This window comes from Lissotriton helveticus, chromosome 9, assembly GCF_964261635.1.
Source record: "Lissotriton helveticus chromosome 9, aLisHel1.1, whole genome shotgun sequence".
NCBI lineage: Eukaryota > Metazoa > Chordata > Amphibia > Caudata > Salamandridae > Lissotriton > Lissotriton helveticus.
The window spans coordinates 402,618,678-402,642,027 of record NC_136070.1 but is presented as its reverse complement, the minus strand read 5'-3'; the positions used below and the strand labels follow the sequence as shown (position 1 = coordinate 402,642,027).

The window sequence follows — 23,350 nt, the reverse complement described above, 5'->3', positions numbered from 1 at the left end:
GAGTGCAGAGTGGAGAGTGCATAGGGAGTGGAGAGTGGAGAGTGCATAGGGAGTGGAGAGTGCATAGGGAGTGGAGAGTGCAGAGTGCATAGGGAGTGCAGAGTGCATAGGGAGTGGGGAGTGCATAGGGAGTGCAGAGTGGAGAGTGCATAGGGAGTGCAGAGTGCATAGGGAGTGCAGAGTGGAGAGTGCATAGGGAGTGCAGAGTGCATAGGGAGTGGAGAGTGCATAGGGAGTGGAGAGTGCATAGGGAGTGGAGAGTGCATAGGGAGTGGAAAGTGCATAGGGAGTAGAGAGTGCATAGGGAGTGGAGAGTGCATAGGGAGTGGAGAGTGCATTGGGAGTGGAGAGTGCATTGGGAGTGGAGAGTGCATAGGGAGTGCAGAGTGCATAGGGAGTGCAGAGTGCATAGGGAGTGCAGAGTGGAGAGTGCATAGGGAGTGCAGAGTGGAGAGTGCATAGGGAGTGCATAGTGCATAGGGAGTGGAGAGTGCATAGGGAGTGGAGAGTGGAGAGTGCATAGGGAGTGGAGAGTGCAGAGTGCATAGGGAGTGCAGAGTGCATAGGGAGTGCAGAGTGCATAGGGAGTGCAGAGTGCATAGGGAGTGCAGAGTGCATAGGGAGTGCAGAGTGGAGAGTGCATAGGGAGTGCAGAGTGCATAGGGAGTGCAGAGTGCATAGGGAGTGCAGAGTGCATAGGGAGTGCAGAGTGGAGAGTGCATAGGGAGTGCAGAGTGGAGAGTGCATAGGGAGAGTGGAGAGTGCATAGGGAGTGCAGAGTGCATAGGGAGTGCAGAGTGGAGAGTGCATAGGGAGTGCAGAGTGGAGAGTGCATAGGGAGTGGAGAGTGCATAGGGAGTGCAGAGTGGAGAGTGCATAGGGAGTGGAGAGTGGAGAGTGCATAGGGAGTGGAGAGTGCATAGGGAGTGGAGAGTGCATAGGGAGTGGAGAGTGCATAGGGAGTGGAGAGTGCATAGTGAGTGGAGAGTGCATAGGGAGTGCAGAGTGGAGAGTGCATAGGGAGTGCAGAGTGGAGAGTGCATAGGGAGTGCAGAGTGGAGAGTGCATAGGGAGTGCAGAGTGGAGAGTGCATAGGGAGTGCAGAGTGGAGAGTGCATAGGGAGTGCAGAGTGGAGAGTGCATAGGGAGTGGAGAGTGCATAGGGAGTGGAGAGTGCATAGGGAGTGCAGAGTGGATAGGGAGTGCATAGGGAGTGGAGAGTGCATAGGGAGTGGAGAGTGCATAGGGAGTGGAGAGTGCATAGGGAGTGGAGAGTGCATAGGGAGTGGAGAGTGCATAGGGAGTGGAGAGTGCATAGGGAGTGGAGAGTGCATAGGGAGTGGAGAGTGGAGAGTGCATAGTGAGTGGAGAGTGCATAGGGAGTGCAGAGTGGAGAGTGCATAGGGAGTGCAGAGTGGAGAGTGCATAGGGAGTGCAGAGTGCATAGGGAGTGCAGAGTGGAGAGTGCATAGGGAGTGCAGAGTGGAGAGTGCATAGGGAGTGCAGAGTGGAGAGTGCATAGGGAGTGCAGAGTGGATAGGGAGTGCAGAGTGGATAGGGAGTGGAGAGTGGATAGGGAGTGGAGAGTGGATAGGGAGTGCAGAGTGGATAGGGAGTGGAGAGTGCATAGGGAGTGGAGAGTGCATAGGGAGTGGAGAGTGCATAGGGAGTGGAGAGTGCATAGGGAGTGGAGAGTGCATAGGGAGTGCAGAGTGGAGAGTGCATAGGGAGAGCAGAGTGGATAGAGAGTGGAGAGTGCATCCCCTCTACTTCTCGTCTATGGACACTTGTACTTCTTCTACTTCTCCACCAGCACAGTGTGTGTTTCCACTCGCCCGTGGCACTGGAGACTGAAGCACATCCTTCTTAGGGTGACAACCGTCTAGCTGGTCATTATGGACACTCTTTCCAGTTCTGTACTTTTATGTGATCACACTATGCATTATGGGGGGTGTAGTGTTGTTTTGATTCCATTAGAACACAGCTGAAAACAATGATTTGTAGATAAAAACTCTAGTCCCACTAAATCTTGGAAGTGCTTATTCACACACACACATGCATGCACGCACATATGCAAACACACTCTCTCTCCCTCAACAGGTGCACTACCTCCTCACAAGCACGGCCAGCAAGCGTCGCCTTAATGTGCCACCCCAGCACGGTTTAACCCCCTCAGCTGTCAATTGGCCGTCTGTCACGTGACACCTGCAGACCAGACTCTGAATTTCTTCAGTGAAATCCAGTAGGGTACAATAGGTCTTACATTTGCAAGAGATTAAGCTGTTGGCAATGTAAATCTGTTTTCAAAACCAACACATAAATAAAAATGTTGTCATTTACAATGCCAATAGCTCTAACTTTGGCAAAGGCGAAACCGTTGCATTGTAAATGCTTGTTCTTCATGTTGTAGGTAGTCGATCAGAGCTCTCACTCCCACAGGAGCATGCCTCCCATGGGAGTAAATTTGCCCTAGGGAAAGAAAAGATCCCTCAGCCACAGAACACTATTTTTTTATAGTAGGTTTGACGCACTCTGGCAAGAGTCCCTCTAACCCAAATGCCCAGATATACAAATACATTTGATCTTTAATATCTCTACTACTGAACGTATTTACACCAAATTATAAAAAAGCATGCTTTCTGGACCACGATCTAGCTTCCTACTAAATGTGTAATTCTGTTCATCAAATTTTGTGGTAACACAGTTCAAAAAAGTCTATGGAAAAAGCATGGGAATTTTGCATTTTGAGACCCACGTTTTGCTCGGCCCTGCTTGATGGATCACCATGAAACTTTCCATGCACAAACTAGGCAAAAGAGCACTGTTTTGAAAGTTTTATAAATATTCATCTAATGGCGCCAACGTTGTGTGCATTGGGATTAATATTGCACCTGAAATATAATTTACAGAAATACTTACCCTTTAGGTGTACATTTTCTATTAACTCCAAGGGAGCGATATTTTTGAAGATTATATTTAGGAGATGATACTTTTTTTTTAAACTTTATTTTCATGTTTTCAAGTTAATTTCACAATGCATTATATTAAACAGTGTCACAATGATACAATGCCCAGCCACTAAAAAGCTGTTTCACCAATAGTTTCCCATGCTTAACATGTCAACCAAATAGCAGATGATGGAGATGCACAGTCCTGTCTCTGCAGCGCTCCCATTAAGGAAAAAGGCACTAAATAGGAAGTAACATGTAATTCACAGTTGGCTATAGGTCACTCATAGATATGAAACTCACTAATCATCACAAAGTTCGCCATCTATGACCTCAGCCGCCTGTAGTCGGAGATAATCTTGCAACGGCCCCCAGATATCTTTGGGCTTGGAGGCCCGCAGCAGTAGTTCAGCATACGTGGTGTTTTGTTCTTGACAATAAGTCAGGTCTGCTATCCACTCCTTAAATTTCGGGGCACGACCCCTGCCCCATCTGCAGGCCACCCTACGGTTGGCAAGTAATAGGGAGAGAGCAAAGAATGTTCTATACTTTGTAGGCACTTGTGCCGTATACCCCAGCAATGCTAATAACGGATCCCGTTCCAAGACTTGACCAATCATTGTGCCCAAAGCTGTTAGGACTTGCTCCCAGTATTACCGTATGGATGGACATTCCCACGCTAAGTGAAGAAATCCTGCCCCTGTTTGCTTACACCGTAGGCACCTATCATCATCTGCCATTTTGATCCGCAATTTATTTGCCGGCGTGTAATACAATCTATGCAGATATTTATAGTGTATAATTCGCAACCTGCAGCTAGATGAAATTTGCGCCATCTGCACACAACAGTATTGCCATTGCTCGTCAGTAATCTCCTGTTCTAACTCTTCACCCCAGTGTAATCGGGACTTACTCTCTATTCCTGCCCTATGTGTACGGATGCTGTTGTATAACCTTGAAACCAGATGTTTCCCCATCTGGGGAGCCTAACATGTGGTGTAAGGGGAGAAGGCATGCCGGTTCTTGTGGGAAATCAGGGAGAATAGACCGCAACCCCTGTCTAAGCCGAATATATAGGAATGTATCTAAGGGCGTAGGTTGTATACCAGACAAGAGATGGTCCAAAGAACGAAAAACCCCATCATAAAAAAGATCTCCCCAGGTTCTGGAAACCTTTCTCGTGTAATAGCGATAATTTGGGGTGATAGGACAGTGGGAGCTGGGGAGAGTAAAGAAGAGGCGCGTCAAGCAGAGCAGCAATCCGATGCCAGGCATCCACTGTGCCCGTGACAGTCGTAGGTGGTGTTGCCCTTGTGCTGGCAGGCCCGTATATCATGCCAGTTAAAGGTATTGGAGCAGCAAGCCAGTCTTCTACTGCTACCTGTGTGTGGGGACTCAGACCTGGAGGCTCCCAGGTTCTGTGATGGTCTGCGGGAAGTGGCTAACTGGATGAATTCCAACTGTCTCCAGTTAAACACCAAGAAGACAGAGATTATGGTGGTTGGTAAACAGGTGGCTTTGTGGGGTGACAAATGGTGGCCTTCGGAGTTGGGTGTGACTCCCCTCCCAGCGGCAGAGATAAAAAACCTGGGGGTGTGGCTTGATCCTTCTCTGAGTTTCATCTGTCATACCAAGAAGGTGGCGGCTTCTTGCTATGAAATCATCAGAGGACTTCGACCCATCCTCAAATTCTTTGATGCACCCACAAGACAGCTGGTGGTCCAAGCATCAGTGCTGTCCAGGCTGGACTATGCCAGCTCCCTACTGGCGGGGGTTAACCAGTCAGAATTTCTGCGGCTCCAGCGGGTTCAAAACGCTGTGGCCCGACTGGTGACAGGTCTGCCTAGGCGGTGCTCGGTGTCCAATGCCCTGCGCTCTCTCCACTGGCTCCCTGTGCAGCAGAGGATTAGATTCAAGGTTCTCTGCCTTGCATTTAAAATCCTCAAGGGTACTTCCCCACAAATCTTGGAGAAACTGCTGATCCCCTATGTCCCCTCTCGCACTCTTAGATCGCTAGGCCAGAACTTAGCAGTGGTCCCGCGTTTTAAGTTGAGCAGAATTAGTGGCCGCTCCTTTCGAGTCCTGGCAGCGAGCTGGTGGAATTCTCCTCCTCCACAAATCCGGGCCATCGATGAGCTCCTTCAGTTTAGACGGGCTATCAAGACCTTTTTATTTGTTTAGCTCATCTGTTGTGTCTCTTCTCCTTTCTGCCCGCTTTTAATGCTGTGTTGTGTTAACCTTCTCAAAGCGCCAGGACGCCCCTTTGCTGGGGCAGCTGTGTGCGGTACAAATAAAAATAACATAACATAACATGTAACGAGGAGGGTGGACCCAGTAATAAGCATACTGCGCCCGCGCACTTAAAAAGTAGATTTCAAATTCTGGAACATCAAACCCTCCTTGCTCATATGGCCTCGTTAGCGTCGACCATCCAAGTCTCGCCTGCTTCCCCCCCATAAAAGCCTAAGCAACTCAGTGCGGAATATTTTAAAGAAAAAACGCCCCTGATCGTAAGGGACATTAAGAAATAAATAAAGAAACTGGGGTAATACAATAATCTTAATAAGAGAAGCTCTCCCAGCGAGCGATAGAGGCAATGATATCCAGCGAGTGACATTGGCATTAAGTCATGTGATGGCCGTACCGTAATTGGCGCGTATAGTTTCGTCTTTATCTTGGGATACCTGTATTCCGATATAGTGTAGTTCTGAGCCACACCACTCTATCGAAAAGTCTAATGGGAATTGCTTCACCGCCGGGGTGAGAGGGAAAACCTGGGACCTCCCCCAGTTAATGCTAATGCCCGAGAGCCGACCAAATTTTATAAACTCGCGTAAAATGGTTGTTAATATTCTGTTGCGGATCTGTAACATAGAGGGTAATGTAATGCGCATACAGCGAGACTAGAATTTGTCGCAGGCAGCATTGAAATGCCTTTGTCCTGATGCAGCTGCCGCAGCCTACAAGCCAGGGGCTCCACTGCCAGAGCAAAAAGGAGCGGCAATAACGGATACCCCGACGAGTGCCCCTAGAGACAGTGAGGGGGTGTGATAAATGGCCATTAACCAGCACTCGAGCCGTGGGGCGATTATACAATAGCGCAATCCAGGAAAGGAATACCTCGGGGAACCCCATCCTTCGCATCACTCCAAATAGATAATCCCACTCCACCGAGCCGAATGCTTTAGTTGCATCTAAAAAAAGTGCGGCAAGTGGGAAATCTGGCGCTACATTCTGGAGCAATGCAAACGAAGTCCTAAGGTTATGGGAGGTTGCCCTACCAGGCACGAATCCCGATTGATCAGGTAGTACCAGCTTATCAAGTAGGAGGGACAATCTATTAGCCAAAACTTTAGCCATTATTTTAGTATCACAGTTCATCAGTGACAATGGCCTATACAAGTCGCAAGACTCTGGTGGTTTACCCGGTTTCAATAAGGATGTAACTATCGCCTCTCTCATTGAAGTAGGGAGTATTCCTATCTCAAGGGACTCTTCATAAACTTCCTTCAATACTGGCGCCATGACGTCAATATAGGCCTTATAGAATTCAGCCGGGAGGCCGTCTGAACCCGGTGCCTTCCCATTCTGAAGCTGCATAATAGCATCCTTAATTTCGTCTCATTCAAAGGGAATGCTAAGGAACTTCTGCTGCCCTTCCCCAAGCCATTTCTAGTGCAACATACTTCGTGAAGTACTCCAGGTCCATGGTGTCCTTTCTCCGAGAGGTGTACAGTGTTGTGTAATGTTTGACAAATGTCTCCAGTATTTGTAGCGAATCCCTATATGTTGCCCCTCCTGGTTCCTGTTTTTCCAGCACGTGGGTGTTGAAACGAGGGCCCCTCGCTAGTGCAGCCAGTATCTTCCCTGGCCTATCGCCCTCCCCATATTTGAACGCTGTCCAATACTTCCCCCTAAACTTTACCTCTCTGTGCGCGGTATCTTCGTATTCAGTTAGGAGTGTACGAAAATCATTGTGTACCTGACCGACTTTCCCCCACCCCATCCTTCTCTCCAACCCCTTCAGATCTTGCTCCAGTTTAAGTTTTGTATTATGAATATCCCTCAACACCCCAAAACTCTTAGACATGCAGTGCCCTCGTATCATCACTTTAAATGCCTCTCATATCATCTCTATGCTGTCTACAGAGCCTTTGTTCTGGACAAAAAAGTCCTCGATCTCCTCACCCAATTCTGCCCTAAAACTGTATCCTGCAGTGCCGTGGGCTGAAGCCGCCAACTCGGTCGGGGTCTATCATACCCCGGAAGAGACAGCGAGACCTTAAACGGACAATGATCAGAGAATGTGCGGGCCAAATGTGTCACATTCCCAATGGTCAGCCCGAGCCCCCTTGTAACCAGACAATAGTCTATGCGCGCCCAAGTTCCCTTATAGGACGTAAAATGTGTACCCTCATGCAGATGCCTCCAACTGTCGATCAACCCTCCTTCCAGTATTATGCCCTGCAGAACCTCCTGTGCCCTAGTGTAGTGCTGCGACCCTGCATTGGACCTATCTAGTTGTGGATTTAGTGCCTCATGGAAATCACTCCCCCAAATAACATGAGTGGATCCAATTGCTAGAATCTTACCCCATAAGTCAGTAAATAATTCTGGGCAGTCTGAATTAGGGCCATAACAGTTAGCGATTGTTACGGTATCTCTACCCAGTAAAGTATTGCTGTACCCCTGGGACTAGTAGGAATAGGAGACAAATGACCGACAGCCCGCCCAACGGCTAGCAAATGAGTTCACCACTTGTGGTGCAATGTGGGTTTCCTGTAGGAGTGCTATACGGATCTGTTTCCCATCAAGATAGGCCAGCACCTGTCTCCTTTTTCTCGGATCCCCAAGGCCTCGTACATTCCATGAGATTACTCTAAGAGTGTCGTCCCCCACCATCAAACAAGGAAGTCAACCCCTGGCCGACCTGCAGCGCATGCAGACACCTCCTGATTCGTACATATAACGAAGCATAGATACCTCCAGTGACTAGCCTATTAGCATCATTGTAACATCAAACTGCCCCCCCATCCATCTCCCCTCCCACTGAAGCATCCCAATCATGCCAGTAGTACACAACCCACCCACCTCCCGTTTCCCCAACTTCTTCTCAGGAAGACCAACTAGGCCCAGATCATCACCCCCGAAATTTATGGGAAGACTACTGAGAAGTATCATAAATGGTAGCAACCAAAGTGGGGGTACTCCCTGGTGGGAAATGCACATAGGTAGCCCACTGACACCTCTTGTCAGCCCAGACGCCACGTTGATGAATCGCGACTTACAAGGTCTAACCCGAGGGTGACCGGCAGTTCAAATAACTCTCACACCTTTTGCAATCTGTACAACCCAATGTCTACACATCAGATGTGTAAATTTTCTCGATTCACCATTCTATCAGCATTAAGGCTACTAGCCGTTATGGCAGGGCATAAAATGTCTCTATACAGTGCAACAAAGCTAAGCTCCAAGAGCCTCATTCCTCCTCTGGAGACTGCGATCCAGGAGAGTCCTCCAGTTCTCGCTGCTGTTGTTTCTGCTTCTTGAGGTATTTCAAGTAATCCCCTACTTGTTGTGGATTAGTGAAACATTTTTGTGTCCCCTGATGAGTAACACGAAGGCGAGCAGGGTATAATAAAGCATAGTCTTTCTGAGCTTGTCTGAGCTTTTGTTTAACTCTCAAAAATTTACGACGTTCCTCTTGTACATGAATTGTAAAATCCGGCTACATTGTGAAGAGATACCATCAGACGTTAACTGTTTTTTCGCTCTAGCAATTTTTAAAACAACGTCTCTGTCCCGATAATTTAATAGGCGAGCAATGATAGGCCTGGAGCGCAATCAGGGGGAGGTCTCGCCCCCAGCGATCGATGCGCCCATTCCACCACAAATTGAAAAGACAACAGGTCGGCACCCACCACAGCCTTAAGCAATTTCTCAATATACTCCTCCATTCGCCCTGTACCTGTACTTTCAGGAATTCCCAGGACACAAATGTTGTTTCTACGACTGCGGACTTCTATGTCCTCATTGTTTGCCGCTATGATCTTGAGCAGCCTGTCCATCTGCGTCGTCGCCTTTTTGAGCTGGGCCGTGGTGTCCTCTACATCGGAGACTCGCTGTTCCGCCTCCTTAATACGCATCTCATGCCCCTCTACCGTGCGCATTATGGCATCCATTTGGGTAGAGACCTTTTTGATTTTGTCTGCCATGGTCGCAAACCCCTACCTGATTTCTGTGAGAAGTGATTTAAGATCATCGCTTGATGTTTGTAGGGAATCCTGCTGAGAGGCTTCCGCTCCAGCACCCTCCACTGCAGTCTGCTGTTTATTGGCTTTTTTAGCCTCAAACGTAAGTTTCTGCTGGCGAGCATCCATTCGCCCCATCTTAAATCCAGGCCCAACCGCACACCCGATGGATCCAGAGCCCCGCACTATCTTCCGCAAGGCGCACGTCACTGTAGCAACACCAAGCCCACTACGGACAGGGAGGACCAGGTATTCACTCCCCGTTATCCAGCAATTCTTGCGACAATGATGGCCAGGGGCACAACGCCGTGTGCCACTCCGTTAATAGTCACTCACAGCTCCACTCCGCTGCAGCGACCCAGAGACCCAGGATCAGCCCTGCATGGCACCTCTCGTTCTCGCTCTAGTGCTCAATTTGCGCCTCCAGCAGTGGCCGACTTTTCCTTCTGTCACAATTGCCAAGTAGAATTCACGCCTAGTAGCTGCATCTATCCCAGTGCCCTTATTTAAAGGGACTACATGCTACCAGGAACGCTGACATACCCCAACCACCTGTATACTCCAACACAGTCTATGGCGCTTAACCCCACACACCCAGGGGGCTGGCCAGCGCACGAGGCCTCAGAGTTCCTCTCCACTTAGGTAGTACACCTGCAACGCTGCTCACCTCCGGTCTCCTAGTCCCCGACAGCGTATTCCTGGTGTCAAGACCTGTTACACCGCCAGCTGCTGCATCCACTCCGCACTCAACACCGCAGCCGACGCACCCTGCGAGTAGCGCAGCGTCCCGCATCCACAGACTTCACCGTGGGCAGGGGAAAATGGCGGTGCCTCCGCAGGTCATCCACCGCCACCACCTAGTCCAGTCCAGCAGCCTCTCAGCTAGCTCCCAAGGGACACGTCTGTCTCCCAGAATTAGCCCTCACTGCGCAGTTAGATATTGCAGTCAACATCAGGAGGCATCTCAAGCAGCGCGGAGACCGGGCATCAGTGTGAGCATGGGCCGCAGTGAATGTCGCCAAAATGGCCGTGCCTCCCTCAGTCGCCGCTCTCAGATCTCCAGGGGCAGCCACTTATTAAATACAGCTTAGGGACACCCACCAGTGAGTCTCCACGCGATGCTCAGCAGTAGCCGTCTGTCCCAGCTCCGACCTTCGTCGCCGACCGTATCGTTCTCCGGCACTCCGGCCTAGGCTCCTCGTGGTGAGCCGGGGCCTCCCGTGGCCGGGCACACCGACCAGCAGCTCCAGGAGCAACGAGCGGATAGCTCGCCCGCCGCTACGCCCGCTCAGCAGTTCGAGCCAGCTCCTCCAGCAGCTCCGGTACTTGCACCACTGGGATCCCGAAGTCAGCAGGAGTCACTCCCTGCAAATTCTTTCTCTACATGCAGGCGAAGAGGAGGATAAATGCAGGATTATGCAGCCGGTCAGCGGGAGCCTCACCGCACAGCGGCCATTCCGCTCATGCGCCACCTAGCGCCCCATTTAGGAGATGATACTTAAGTCAGTCAGGCAATCGTCTCATAAATATATTCTGGCATCAGTAATCAATGATTAGTAGTGTGACGATGACTCATAAGGCTATCTTCAATAATGCCCTACCAGTTGAATCTATGAAAATGATTCCAAAAGTCATACTTTATCAGATTAGAAAATCACTATTATCACAATTTATGACTGATGTAAGATAATACCACTTTCAAAATGGTTAATTAGGGACCTCAGTTGTACATTAGATGGTATATTCTGTGATAGTTGGGGAGGTACGCAGGATCATAGTTTAGGAATCTAAAAGTGAGCTAGAAACTGTTTCAAGAAAAAAAAACTGAACAAACAAGGTAACATGATATAATGAAATCATAATACACATACAAACTGATAAATACCTATTATATTTGTCCATCAAAAACAATAAAATTCAAATGTAGTTAAAAGTCAAGGAAAGTTAGTCTCAACTGTAATTGAAGGTAACAACTTTGAGTAGTCACTTGTCTTAACAGCTGGCATTATATGTTATGTTAAAAAAGATTTGTTTAGAGCTCTAGTACCGTTTATATGATGTTTGAGTGCTGCTTGTTGCATCACATAAAGCACAGAAGACAAGTGGCCTATCCGAAATACAATGTAATAACTATAGGTAAAACTATGTTGAATACTCATGTGCTGGCGAATATAAGAACTCAGAGAACTAACATCACTAAATTTGGGATGAAAATTAACATACAATATATATTGCAAATTGTTTACAATGTTTGTTAATATAAGAGCCCCAGCTGCCTATGAGATAGTGACAAGCAGGTCAAAAGGAAACCATTTCTTCCCATCATGTGAATACCCCACGGAAGCTATGTCCTGAGGCCCTTAACTCTACAAATATTCATGATGTTCTTGTATTTGGTCATTTTTTTGATTGCCCCCTTTGAGTTGTTTCTGTATGACTAAACTGTTTCAGGAAAAGTCAGAGATTTGGAGCCCTACAATCTGGAGATAAGACCAGGCTTGGAACATTTTTACCTAAAGCTTTAAATTTCACATACACTATTATCATAAGATTATCAATTGTTTCACAGGTGCACTATACAAACCACCTCAGAGACCACTGGTTATACATTTGCACTGCAGTTTATTTGGAGTCTCCATATCTAACCTATGTAGATCTCATCTGGATTTGACCCATTGGTAAAAATGATCTAAAGGAGAAGGCCAACAAGCTCTAAAAATTAAACACAAGATCCTGAAAAGTGAAGGTTTGGTGGTAAAACAACATGCAGGTTGGAAGGGGAAATGTTGAAGTTTTGCTTAAACATAGCTCAATGAAACAAACTTCAAGAACTATTACGATTACTTACAATTTGGCTTTCCTCCTCCTTTTTGTCACCTGGCTTATCCGTTTGTGATGCTGCTTTCCTTCTATGTGCATATAAAAAATAAAGAAGTTTATTGTGTGTCAAATCAAACCATTGCTATTTATTGTAATATATTTTCATTCCTTACGTTATCATAACAACACATATTTTGGTACAATCCATGACTCCACATCACATGCCTTTCTTAAGGCATACAAGACATAAGCTATTATTTGTTCTTTGAATGGAACACAACACTTGGAACCCCATTTGCTAAGATTTCCTCTGGTGTAAATAAGACTCCTGCGATTTCCATCAGCTATCTTATTCACAAAAATGTTCACTAGGGAAATGTGCCAGGAGAATGTCCCCAACAGTTGTAACAATGCACAATTTTGTGAATTACAGTGGCGGCCACTCCATTAGGGCATTGGAGTGCTGCCCCACTGCTATCTCGCAGAGTGAGAAGCAAAAAATAAAATGGTATTTGAAATACCATTTTATTTTCTGCTTCTCGCGCTGCGAGAAAGCAGAAGTCAGGGGTTTGCCTGGTTGGGGGCGGGCGGGAGCATTTGCCTGTTTGGGGACAGGCAGTTAGGCGGGTCGGGGAGGAGTGGCTTGCACCACTCTGACTGCTTGGTCGGCTTTAGAAGCAGTCATGCGCACTCTGCATTTTCTCCATGTAGGCTGCAGCCTACATAGAGAAAATGGCTTCCCTAATGGTGCGTGGCTGGACTCCGTCCGGGACTCCACACCAATCACAACGCTGCCATTGCGCCTTGTAATTGGCTTCCAGGAGGGGAGGGATCTGCAGCATGCCTGTTCCGAACTTCCTGATCAGAACGGGGGACCGCGGCCCAGGAGCAGAGGCGGCACTGACCAGTTCAGGTAAGAAAGTTTCTTTTTATTTTGAAAGTCCCTCCAGCCCCCGTGACCCACCCTGCGACCTCTCCCCGCGAGTATGCGAGCCGCGAGTGGTGAATTCTATGTGCACATCTGATCTTAGGGTCAGATTATGAGTTTGGCGGTCCTACAGCTGCGGCAATCCCCCATTGTGCGGTGTAGGACAACCAAACCTGTTGTGTGACTGTCCGCCACATCAGGAGTTGAACCCTGGTCTGGATGGCGGTATTGCAGCAGTCTGGCAGTGGCGGTCTGCAAGGCTCATATAAGAGCCTATAATGCAGACCGGCACTTCCTAAATGGTGTGGCATACATGCCACACCATGCTGGAAGTGGGAGTGCAACTACAGGGGGCACTATATATGTCCCCTGCATGCACCCCCTGGGCTCTGAGGTGGGAGGAGGCCTTTGTAGGGTCCCCTTAGTTAGCTCACCAAAACCCTTTTCATGGCGGACTCACTGCCATGAGAAGGATGGTGGCGAGACAACTCGAAATTTGCTCTGCGGTGCCACTGCGGCACCACCGGCATATTTCTGCCTCTAACCACTGCGTAAACACCATGGGATCCGGGATCCCTGGCGGTTGCTGCGGTCCAGTGGCAGTGATACTGCTACAATCATAATACAAGGGGTGGTCTGGCAGTGCGGTGGTCATCGGACCACCACCACGGGCTGAACTGGTAATCAGGTTCTCAGATCTTTCCTCATCATCAGATTTTCTTTAGTGCAAATATTTCTGAATAAAGTATACTATGGCAAGAGTGAAACAGAGCTGTTCGTCCATTGCTGCAGAGAAAATCTTTGTCAACCGGGCTACACTTTATACATGTATGAGGGTGGCTGCTGGCTTGTACTTGAAACAGAACATTGTTATAACTGGGAAGGAAATGCAACACATAATTTAATGCAAAATGCTTTACGGTGGCCCCCCCCAAAAATAAACTCAAATGAGGAATGACATCATTTGAAAAGTTAACAAAAATTATTGTGCTTTACAAATGTGTGCATTCCCCTCTGGACTTCAGAAACAGTGCTTAATTTGAGCAGGAATTCCCGGTAGGGGCCACTGGCAGACATTTTTCCTCATCAGACCTTGACCGAGAGAGCATGAGAGGGAAATACAGACAAGGGGTAAAGAAGAGAAAGACTGAAAAACTATCACCAAAGGGAAAAAGCAGGTTCCTGCAGGAGCAAGATAAATTGGCAGGGAGTGTCTGGTAGTGAATTAAAGAGGCACGTGGTGGATTCAAGCCTAGCAGCCTTGGCATTTGACGTGTCAACATTTAGTGGCACCCTCCGTCAGCTTCTGAGCGAGTTATGGGCATCGTCTTTATTTTTTTTTACACATTAAGCACAGTTCAAAAATATATCAGGATAACAATAACAATCAATGCACATACACAACAGAGGAGAAAGCAATGTTAAACGTAAACATTTGAATGTTAGAACAGATTAATGGATTACGTTGTTAAAGGACCATCTACCTTGCTCGTCCATGACAAAAATAATTGTTCCTAGTCAAACTTTTTTTTTAATGGAATAAAAGCAGTTTATAGTATCACTGATCTCTTGTGGATTACAGAAAATATTTCAGTTGGATAAACGTGAAAGTGCCTTTGCTGCACAAAGGTGAAACAGTGTGCTGGATAGTGTGAAACTCTTACTATAAGAACGCATATGAAAATAATGGGGTGATTCAGAACAGAAGCCGCAAAGCTGAAAGAACCTGAGATACAGTAAATGACTATGTTGTAGTCTTCAGAGACAGAAAAGGAATAAACACATCCATCCTGTTCCTGTAGCAGTATCAATATACGATTTCCAAGTACCATTGCTTAATTCCTGGTGAACTCTATGCATACCCTTTAATCAATTGATGAAGACATTTCAGGTGGCGCAAGTAGCAACATGACGTATGGGATGACTACATACCAACAGAGGACCTAGAAAGAGTGTATTTGGCACCGTTTGCTGAAAGGCAATAATGTCTGTAGAAAATCACAGCAGTAAATTCAGAGTTCTGAGGCCACATTTTGTATTCTTTGTATTTTCAATACCTCCAACTGGGAAGTAGAGAATGGTTCATAGTAGACTGAAACAGGTTCTGAACCCGAGAATAATAGCTAGTAGGGAGGTAAAGACTACAAAGAAATTATTAAATTAAAATAAGTTCCCTCAGTAAAGGCTGAGTATGTAAAACACTAAAAAACTCATGATCCATCTTGCAAGAAAGGCAGAAGTAGTTTGAATCTTGTTTTTAACCGCATGCGCGCTGCGGCGATTTTCGTGCTACGCGTTACATGACGAGCTCAGCTCGCCATCAGCGTGCGAGCGGCGCAACTGATGACGAGCTGAGCTCGTCATCAGCGCCGAAGGGGTTAATGGAGGCGTCACAAAGAATCGCAGCATGCGCTCCTTACTCAACGTTTTCATACAGCAAGCAAAGTGCACAAGCCAGGTGACAAGTTTCCATTTAGTTTACCTGGTTGGGTCAATAAGGATGCAACATCTGTTGAATGCATTACTTCAATTTCTAAGACCGAGAACTACGAGCAGGGCCAGCAAATAGAATAATGTCATCTTCCCAGGCATTTGATGAAGGCATTTACAAAACTGCAAATGGCACAAAACAGTGCTGAATTAGCAAACCGTAAATAGTTGCACTATTAGCGTACAAACAGGAGCACGTTTATATCTGTAATCTTCATGGTAGACTTCAGAAGTATTTCTGGCATACAGAGAGCCATGTATGGACTTGTACATACAACCCAAGACACATGTTCAAATGGAGGATGTGAGTTTAGGACATCATTCTCACTTCTATGAAGTGGAAAATTGATATGGTGGGCTACGGGCAATCGACAGGACGCACAGTTCATTTGGGTGTCAGTGCTTGATATTTTGCGAGAAGGTAGTACCTTTTTGCAACAGAGTCCTGGCTATAGTTTGGTTGATGTTTTTATCTCCACAAACAAACAAAATGGGAAAGAATGAGAGTTCAGCAAACCTCCTCCCAACTGTAACACTGACAGATCACATATCTGATCCAAGTGAGAAAGTAACCAGATGATGAAGCATGCAATCACTGTGGACAAGGGTTCCAGGTCCCTATAAACAGATACCAGGTGTGGTGTCATAGGTGATGTTCGCCTTACCTAGCATTTACGTATGTTCCTTCATAATGACATTAACCCATTTGTGGACGGTTCCACTTAAAGTCTTTACGTGCCTTTTTTCCTCATTTGAAATAAATCTGCCAGAAAGCCCACACAGCTTGACAGTATGAACCTTACATCCTCAGCTTTATTTTTCCTCCATTTCTCTTTGAGACTTTGGTTTTATTTAAGAACGAGAAGAATGTTGTAATTTGGGCAAAGTAGATAGACGATATTAAGCCCACCGTAAATTTACTGACAGATCGATGTGCACTAACACAAAACGATCTAAATGCCCTATACATCAGAACAAATGCACCAAAAAACTGTCCTTCAGGAAATTGTAAAAAATATCACTAGTCTGTAATATTTTCTGTGTAAATGATTCAACAGCGAAAGCCATGTTATCTTCTTTGTAAAAGAAGTATCATAGGATCTGTTGAAAACCTAAACAAAACCAGCAAATGGAATATATCGAGATGCATAGCACTAGATGCCAATATAGACTGAGAATAGAAAACCCGTGCTTCAAGACTCGGTTGGTGTTTTCTATTAGAAGCAGAGGTTGTGCTCACAAGACAGACAAAGGCAATAAGGCCCGGTAAGTAGAGTAATACTGAACTAATGGCCATCTGAGAATTTGAAACAATAAAAGAGTATTATTGTGTGGTACCTGTCAATGCTAGCATGGAGTGAAAGAAATTAGTCTAGACATACATTCGGAGGACTAAGAAATACATCAGACAGATTTAGTCATTTTAGTACAACAAAAGGTTACGTTTGAAGCACTGGAGGCAATACAAACAGCTGGAGCCAATTCACATACAGTAAGTTACCCAGGCAAATCATTACACATAAGTTGCCCAGTCAAAGTAATACATTAAAGGTGCTCAAAAGTCATAGTAGCCCAACCTTGCAGTGTAAACTCCTACAAGATGCATTTAACTATTTTTTGATTTGAAGGCAAGTTTGGTTTCTTTTACAACATCAAGAAGTTGAGTTGAAATTAAATTAAATAGTTTACAGACATGTTCGCTAGTAAACTCCATTTATGTATCCGCTGTAGGAACATTACCATAAAAAAGAACCAAAAAAGAGAATGCCTTGCAGCTATCTTATCACTACTAAACTTGTCAATTCAAGGATTTTAAAAGACAATATAGATCACAGCAGGACCCTGGACAAAAAAAACACAGTGTCTGAACTCTTGCTAGATCCACTTCTAAGCCACCGAAAGGGATGAATACACCAACAAAAATATATATTTTCCACTTCTTACAAGATGTCCTTGAAATCAGGGAGGCTCGCTCGACTGCTACGAGCAAAATTGTCTATAAGACCCTTTTAATATTTTTTTGGGGGGGGCAGGAACTTTGGGTTATGACAGCAAGACGTGTTTGTCAGTAAACTATTTATGCATCTGCTGTAGGAACAGTGCAGTAGAAAATAACCAAAACACAGATTGCCTTGCAGCTGTCTTGTCACTATTGAACTTGTCAATTCAAGGACTTTAAAAGACAATACAGATTACCACAGGCTACTGGACTCTGTACAAAACAAAAAAAAACAGTGTCTGAACTCATGATTGATTTACTTTCTAAGCCCCCGAAAAGTGTCAACATACCTGCAAAAAAACTATTTTTCAACTACTTACAAGATGTCTTTGAAATCAGGGAGGGACTCCTCCCCCCTGTGAGCAAGATTTTCTTCCTCCCGAGTCTGCGCAGCTTTGGCGGAGTTTCCCCTGCTCCGCCTGCTCGGTGTTTAGAGAGAAAACAGAGTCAACTATTACATGAAGAAAGGATGGAGCAAGGACAGATCTCCAGTAAGCAGATGTTTTTTTATTTTTAACTTCCAGAGATCGTATGGCCACCACGATGGTAAAGGATGTAAATTAAGAAAGGAATGCAGACAAACAAGATGAACACCCACGCGTAGAAAGAGCTACCAAACTGAGTTTCATATATAATGTTTTGTGTGAACTATGGTAAGGATTAACACCTCACTGTGTTGCTAAGGCTACTTATAAAAATCTATTAGGATGTGCTTTCTGTGATGAACATCAGAACCTCCCCTATTTTACACTGCCCTTGGCTGATGCCAGGTCAGCCATAAGGATGGAACACCATATGTGGTATGACCCATTCCAACTGTACAGATGCTCACAAATTGCCTAGAAAGTAATATTTAAATACACCTATCCATATTGTCCTCTTGATATATACCAACATGACTGACTGCTCAATGGTCAGCTCATACCAGCAACTTTCTTACAGTATGTAGAAACAATGTGACTTTACCACTTGGTTGTAAGGAAAAGGTCTCCTTTTTATATGATTATCAGTAGTAAATTGTGATGCTGTTCAGTGGCTGAAATTTAGGTGATTATTTTACAAATGTAAATCTCGATTAACTTCTTCTGAATCAATATTTGCCATTTGGAAAATAAAATACATTACCTGCCTATTCGTCAATGTTTTAAATGATGTGACATCCATATATTGTCCCTTTGCAATATGCGAGTTACAGCCCCTGGTGTTTGACGTAAGTCAATTATATAGATTTCAGAACGATCTTTTGAGCATCTGGAAATAATAGCATCGGTCTAACTTGAAAAGACTAATACCAGAAACCTTTTCTGCTCAGAGTACCCCCAACCTCTAGTAAATAACACCCACTTTTATCATCTTAATTTGGAAAATGAATTGGTCCCAGCTGGCTGTTTCCAGAGTACTTAGCTCAGCCCTTATTACTTCTCTGAGAATCAAAACCTACTTAAATTGGTTGAGCCAATGGTTTGTCAATTGGCAAGTCATTGTCGGTAAACTAATCATCAAGTCTCACTTACATCTTTTTGAACATTCCTTAGTAAATCAAATACTAAAGAAATATAACCGTAACCCAAGCCTACTGAAAAATAATAGGTCAGGATCTAACTTAGCATGGCTTAGTAAAAACAACTAAATATTGCATAACCTCCCAACTAATAACCTTCATAAGGATAACAAATATCTAGAAAATTACGAATCAGGTTTTGAGCATTACAACAGCAACTTTAAGTTTATTTGATGATATTCACCACATCGTGGATGAGGGAATCATGCACCTATTGGTCTTTCTTGATCTTTCTGTTGAATTTGGCACCATTGATGACCAAAGACTATTGTCTATGCTAGAAAATAGAAGGGGTTTTAGAAATGTAGTCTTAAAATTGTTCACCTCTTTACCAGGAGTTTAACACAGTCCTTGGCAAACATGCAGTGCGAGGTGGGTGAAGGGGCTTTCACTCTTAATTTTGTGGATATGAGTTAAATATAGGATAAAAGGGGCCCTCATCTTCTGTAGGGATGCCTTATTTTGTATTATGCTATTGCTCATTCCTATCTCAGAGTGAACAAATTGTTAAGATGGGCATACATGCAGCAGGAACTGTTTCAGTGTTATGAGGTATTCCCCTAAGGTTTGACAGTATGTCCAACCTTCATTGACTTCTATTTTGAACATCTCAACCTTTTCCCGGGAGCATCAGGAGTCACAGTTTATCAATATGTGGATGACAAGCAACTATCTAAAAATGTCATCCATGAGGAAAATCTTAATGCTGCACACATGCCTCATAAAATCCAGCATTGGATGGCAGTCTAATAATGCTAAATCCATACAGAATTCCTCATTACCCCCAAACTAAAAAAACCAAGTTCAGCTAAATGAACTAAATCTTGATCATTTCATCTCAACTCAATCACATCAGACTGATTCACTGTTGATAACATACTACCTCTATTCCCTCAGATAATCTAGCTAATCAATTGTCCCAGCTGTTACCTCCACACCCTGATAAAGATCAACAGCTTTCATTCTCCCACCCAAATAAAATGGTCAGTGCAAGCTCTAATCATTTCTTGCCCAGACTTTGTCAGTGCTGTATTTGCAAGTAGACCCTAAACTTCCTCTGAAAGACATATTCACTCCACAGCTTGGCTCATATCTGGTGTTGTATTCAGCAATTTATAATACAATTACAGCATTATTTACTCATGTCTCAATAAGCTGTCTATGCGTGTCCCACTCTCCGCACTCTCTTGTTTTGCCTTTGTACATGATGGGACACTTTCCATGACTGATGTATCAGTATGTCCCTGAGAAACTTTCCTGTAATATGATATTTGGTCATGTGTCATTGACCCTTATTTCAGCTAATGTGAGTTTGCAGTTTTGAAGATTATGGCAGTAGTAACTTTCTTTAGAACACAGCAAGTAAGCTGTATGTTCTGCTTCCACTAAATTGGTTTGTACATTTAGGATAAACAAAGTTGTACCATGCCTTTTTTTCCACACTACTTTCCAAAGCAGATATAACACTACTGCATAAATCTTTTTTACACAGGAAAGCAGGTCAAACCAAAAAAATCAGATCGACAACACAGTAAAAATCCACACAACCTCCCATCTCATATTGTGCCACACCCAAGTGGATTGTGATCTGTCATGTTGAATTCATCAACATCCATAAATCACTAAATATCGTCACTCCCTGCAAGCATCTATCTTTCAATTTCTTCGAGGTGATGCCTTCATACCTTGTTCACTCCTCTTTCAGCGACGAAAGCTTCATGGTTGCCAGAACAGATACTCCACCCGCATTTATAAACCTATCTTTTGAATGACCTTGCCTATTGTCACCCAATCACCTCCTGCCTTTCACTGAAAAAAGCATTGAGAAAGCTATCTGCTTCCAACTACAGGAGCAGATCAACATAAATGGATTCAATACCTTGCTGACATCTAATGAAAAATCAACCAGCTCCACCCTTGACACAGACCCTTTCTTCAAAGTTCAAATCACCAAGGAAACTAAAACGGCCACCTCTCTGTTAAAAAAATAAAATAAAACTCTTCTTAACAAAAGTTCACTTAGGTGCTACAGTAAAAGTCTTAAACCTTTCCCACCTAGATAGACGTGTTGATATTTGGCTGTATTTGAAAAGGGTTGCAACCTAGTTAATTCTCCTGCAACAGTAATATCACGACTGACTCTAAATTCATGCAGCCAGATGGGAAACCTACCCTGATAACATCTAAAATGCCTGTCTGCTTTTATCTGGAGGAATTGTCTTCTGTTCGGAATTTGGGTGAGAAAACGATGAGATAATAACCAGTGATGTCCCTGCAATAAGGATTCTTATTGTGATCAATCCCCACCGTTAATTGTAACAGAAGAACCATTGAATATCCTTCTTGCTATTCTATATGGGGATAAAAAAATGTAAAACTGTTCAATGTGAGCAAGCAGAAATTACGGAAAATTTCGAAATTAATTATACAGTTGAATTTTTTAATCTTTGGAAATTACAATATTAAATTGTATGTAGTGATCCTCCCACAGACCTGCAATATCGAAGCACAGCAAATAATATTAAATATTGTTACATTAGAAAGCTGACTTTTGTTTTGTTGAATTTTGGAAAGATGAAACAGGCTCCGTTATCCCTCTTGGATCGGACCCTATATTGTGCTGTATGAATGCAGATATCTACAACCGATACAAGCATCCACTTACAGGCTTGGAAAAGGTGCAAGACGTCTAAATTCAGGAAACCTAATATAAATGTATGATCGTCATTTCAATATTTCTATATTGTATACCATAAATAAGATAAAGGTGTGAAGGAGGATTCTCTGCAAGCCTGGATGTAAACAAATGAATTGTCATTTTATTATCATTGTTATTAGGCAGTTTTATTAAGCGCCCCGCTACCCACTTGGAGTTTCACGGCGCTAGCACAACAGGTTGAGTCTTTTCCTAATCACTTTAACTCAAAACAGCAGGTGTTTAACTCAGAAAAGCCATGGCTTATTTTATTCACAATCTTTAGTATCAGTTTTTCTTTTAACTCGATCTATAAGCTTTGAAGTAAATAAATAAAGAGTGTGAATGGTAGGAAATATTTAGTTTTTTGTATACATATTATAGAATACTATATCAGTTACTTCAAATATTATATCTTAATATCTGCCTTTTCAATAACTGGTAGATTATTAAGCAATAGAGCCAATCCTTTTTCAGAATGCTACGACAAAACAAGTTGGCCATCTTTTAGGGTGGTGTGGAAAGATTTTACCTAGTTGCTATATTTAAATGAGTAAGCCATTTTGAGGTGACATAATGAAATAAAAAAAATGTCCTTAGCATGACTACTAAATCCACACGCAAAAACCTGGAGTGAATGATAAAATGGGTGGAAATTTGAAAATGAGATACAAAATGACAAATGACCCAAGAATGAACTTCAGTTTCCCACTTGCGACTGGTGGCTACCATGAAGTGGTCAGCAATGATGTAATGAGATGTCAGCAAAACACAGGCAGACACTGATATTTCCAAGGTGCAAATGCAGATGGATTTAGCTGAAACTCACAATGTTAGAATGTGGATTAATTGCATCTATGTGCATGGTTTTATGAAAGGAAACAAACCTCCTTGCCAGTAGCTTATTCATTTCTTCCATTAGGCCGCTTCCTCCTCCACCACTGCTTGTTCTGTTGGCATCATTCTTATTGGCCCCACTGGGACTAGAGCTTCCTGAACCATCTTCCGGCTTTAAAGAAAGACAGATTTTTTTTTTTTATTGAGGTTATTGTAATAAGAGTCCACATACCTTGCTGCAATATATTTGTGATTCCTGCGATATGATGTTACTGTGAACCATCTTTGCTTCTGCTGTTTACCCAAATACTAAGTTCACACCTGTTTGTACCAAAGAAAATGTTGAACATTTTTCTTGAGGAAGATCATTTTACATTTACATAATTCCTAAAGTTGCCCTCGTGAAATGCTATCATCACACAAAAGTGATAGATTTTTCACAGCACACTGTATTGGTTACCCACTACAGGAGCACCTAAACTTCAAACCGCCCCCCCCAAAATTATTTAGAGAATGGACATGTCGCTACTCAAGAGAATACGAGGGTATATAATGAAAGTGTTAAGCAAAAAACATGATAGAATATAACTTGGGAAATGTGAAGCAGATACAACGCGCCTAACATCTGGCATGGTGCTACAAGAGAAGGCAGAATGACATTTTGCAAATAAGGAATTGTACCTGGGAAAAAAACACCCAAAACAGAACATAAAATCTTTCATTTAACACTTTATGCACGCCTCTGATTAACACAACACCACTCCGTCATGGCCGCCTGAGTCACCTTACCCATCACGTGACCTATCACTGAAACACTCCCA

General features: G+C 44.1%; 1 protein-coding gene across 12 annotated transcripts in view; it reads right to left on the bottom strand.

Annotated features, from left to right (window-relative positions):
- The window catches only part of EVL (Enah/Vasp-like), a 528,612-nt gene that overhangs the window by 65,520 nt on the left and 439,742 nt on the right, over positions 1-23,350 (bottom strand). For 6 of the 12 annotated variants that reach the window (XM_078660169.1, XM_078660166.1, XM_078660164.1 and 3 more), the window contains exons 7-9: positions 22,580-22,701; positions 17,757-17,855; positions 12,048-12,108 (exon numbers count right to left, since the gene is read on the bottom strand). In XM_078660169.1, the coding sequence (XP_078516295.1) occupies positions 12,048-12,108; positions 17,757-17,855; positions 22,580-22,701 (282 nt within the window). The remainder of the gene's footprint in view (positions 1-12,047; positions 12,109-17,756; positions 17,856-22,579; positions 22,702-23,350) is intronic. The other 6 variants (XM_078660175.1, XM_078660172.1, XM_078660173.1 and 3 more) reach the window with 1 other exon arrangement.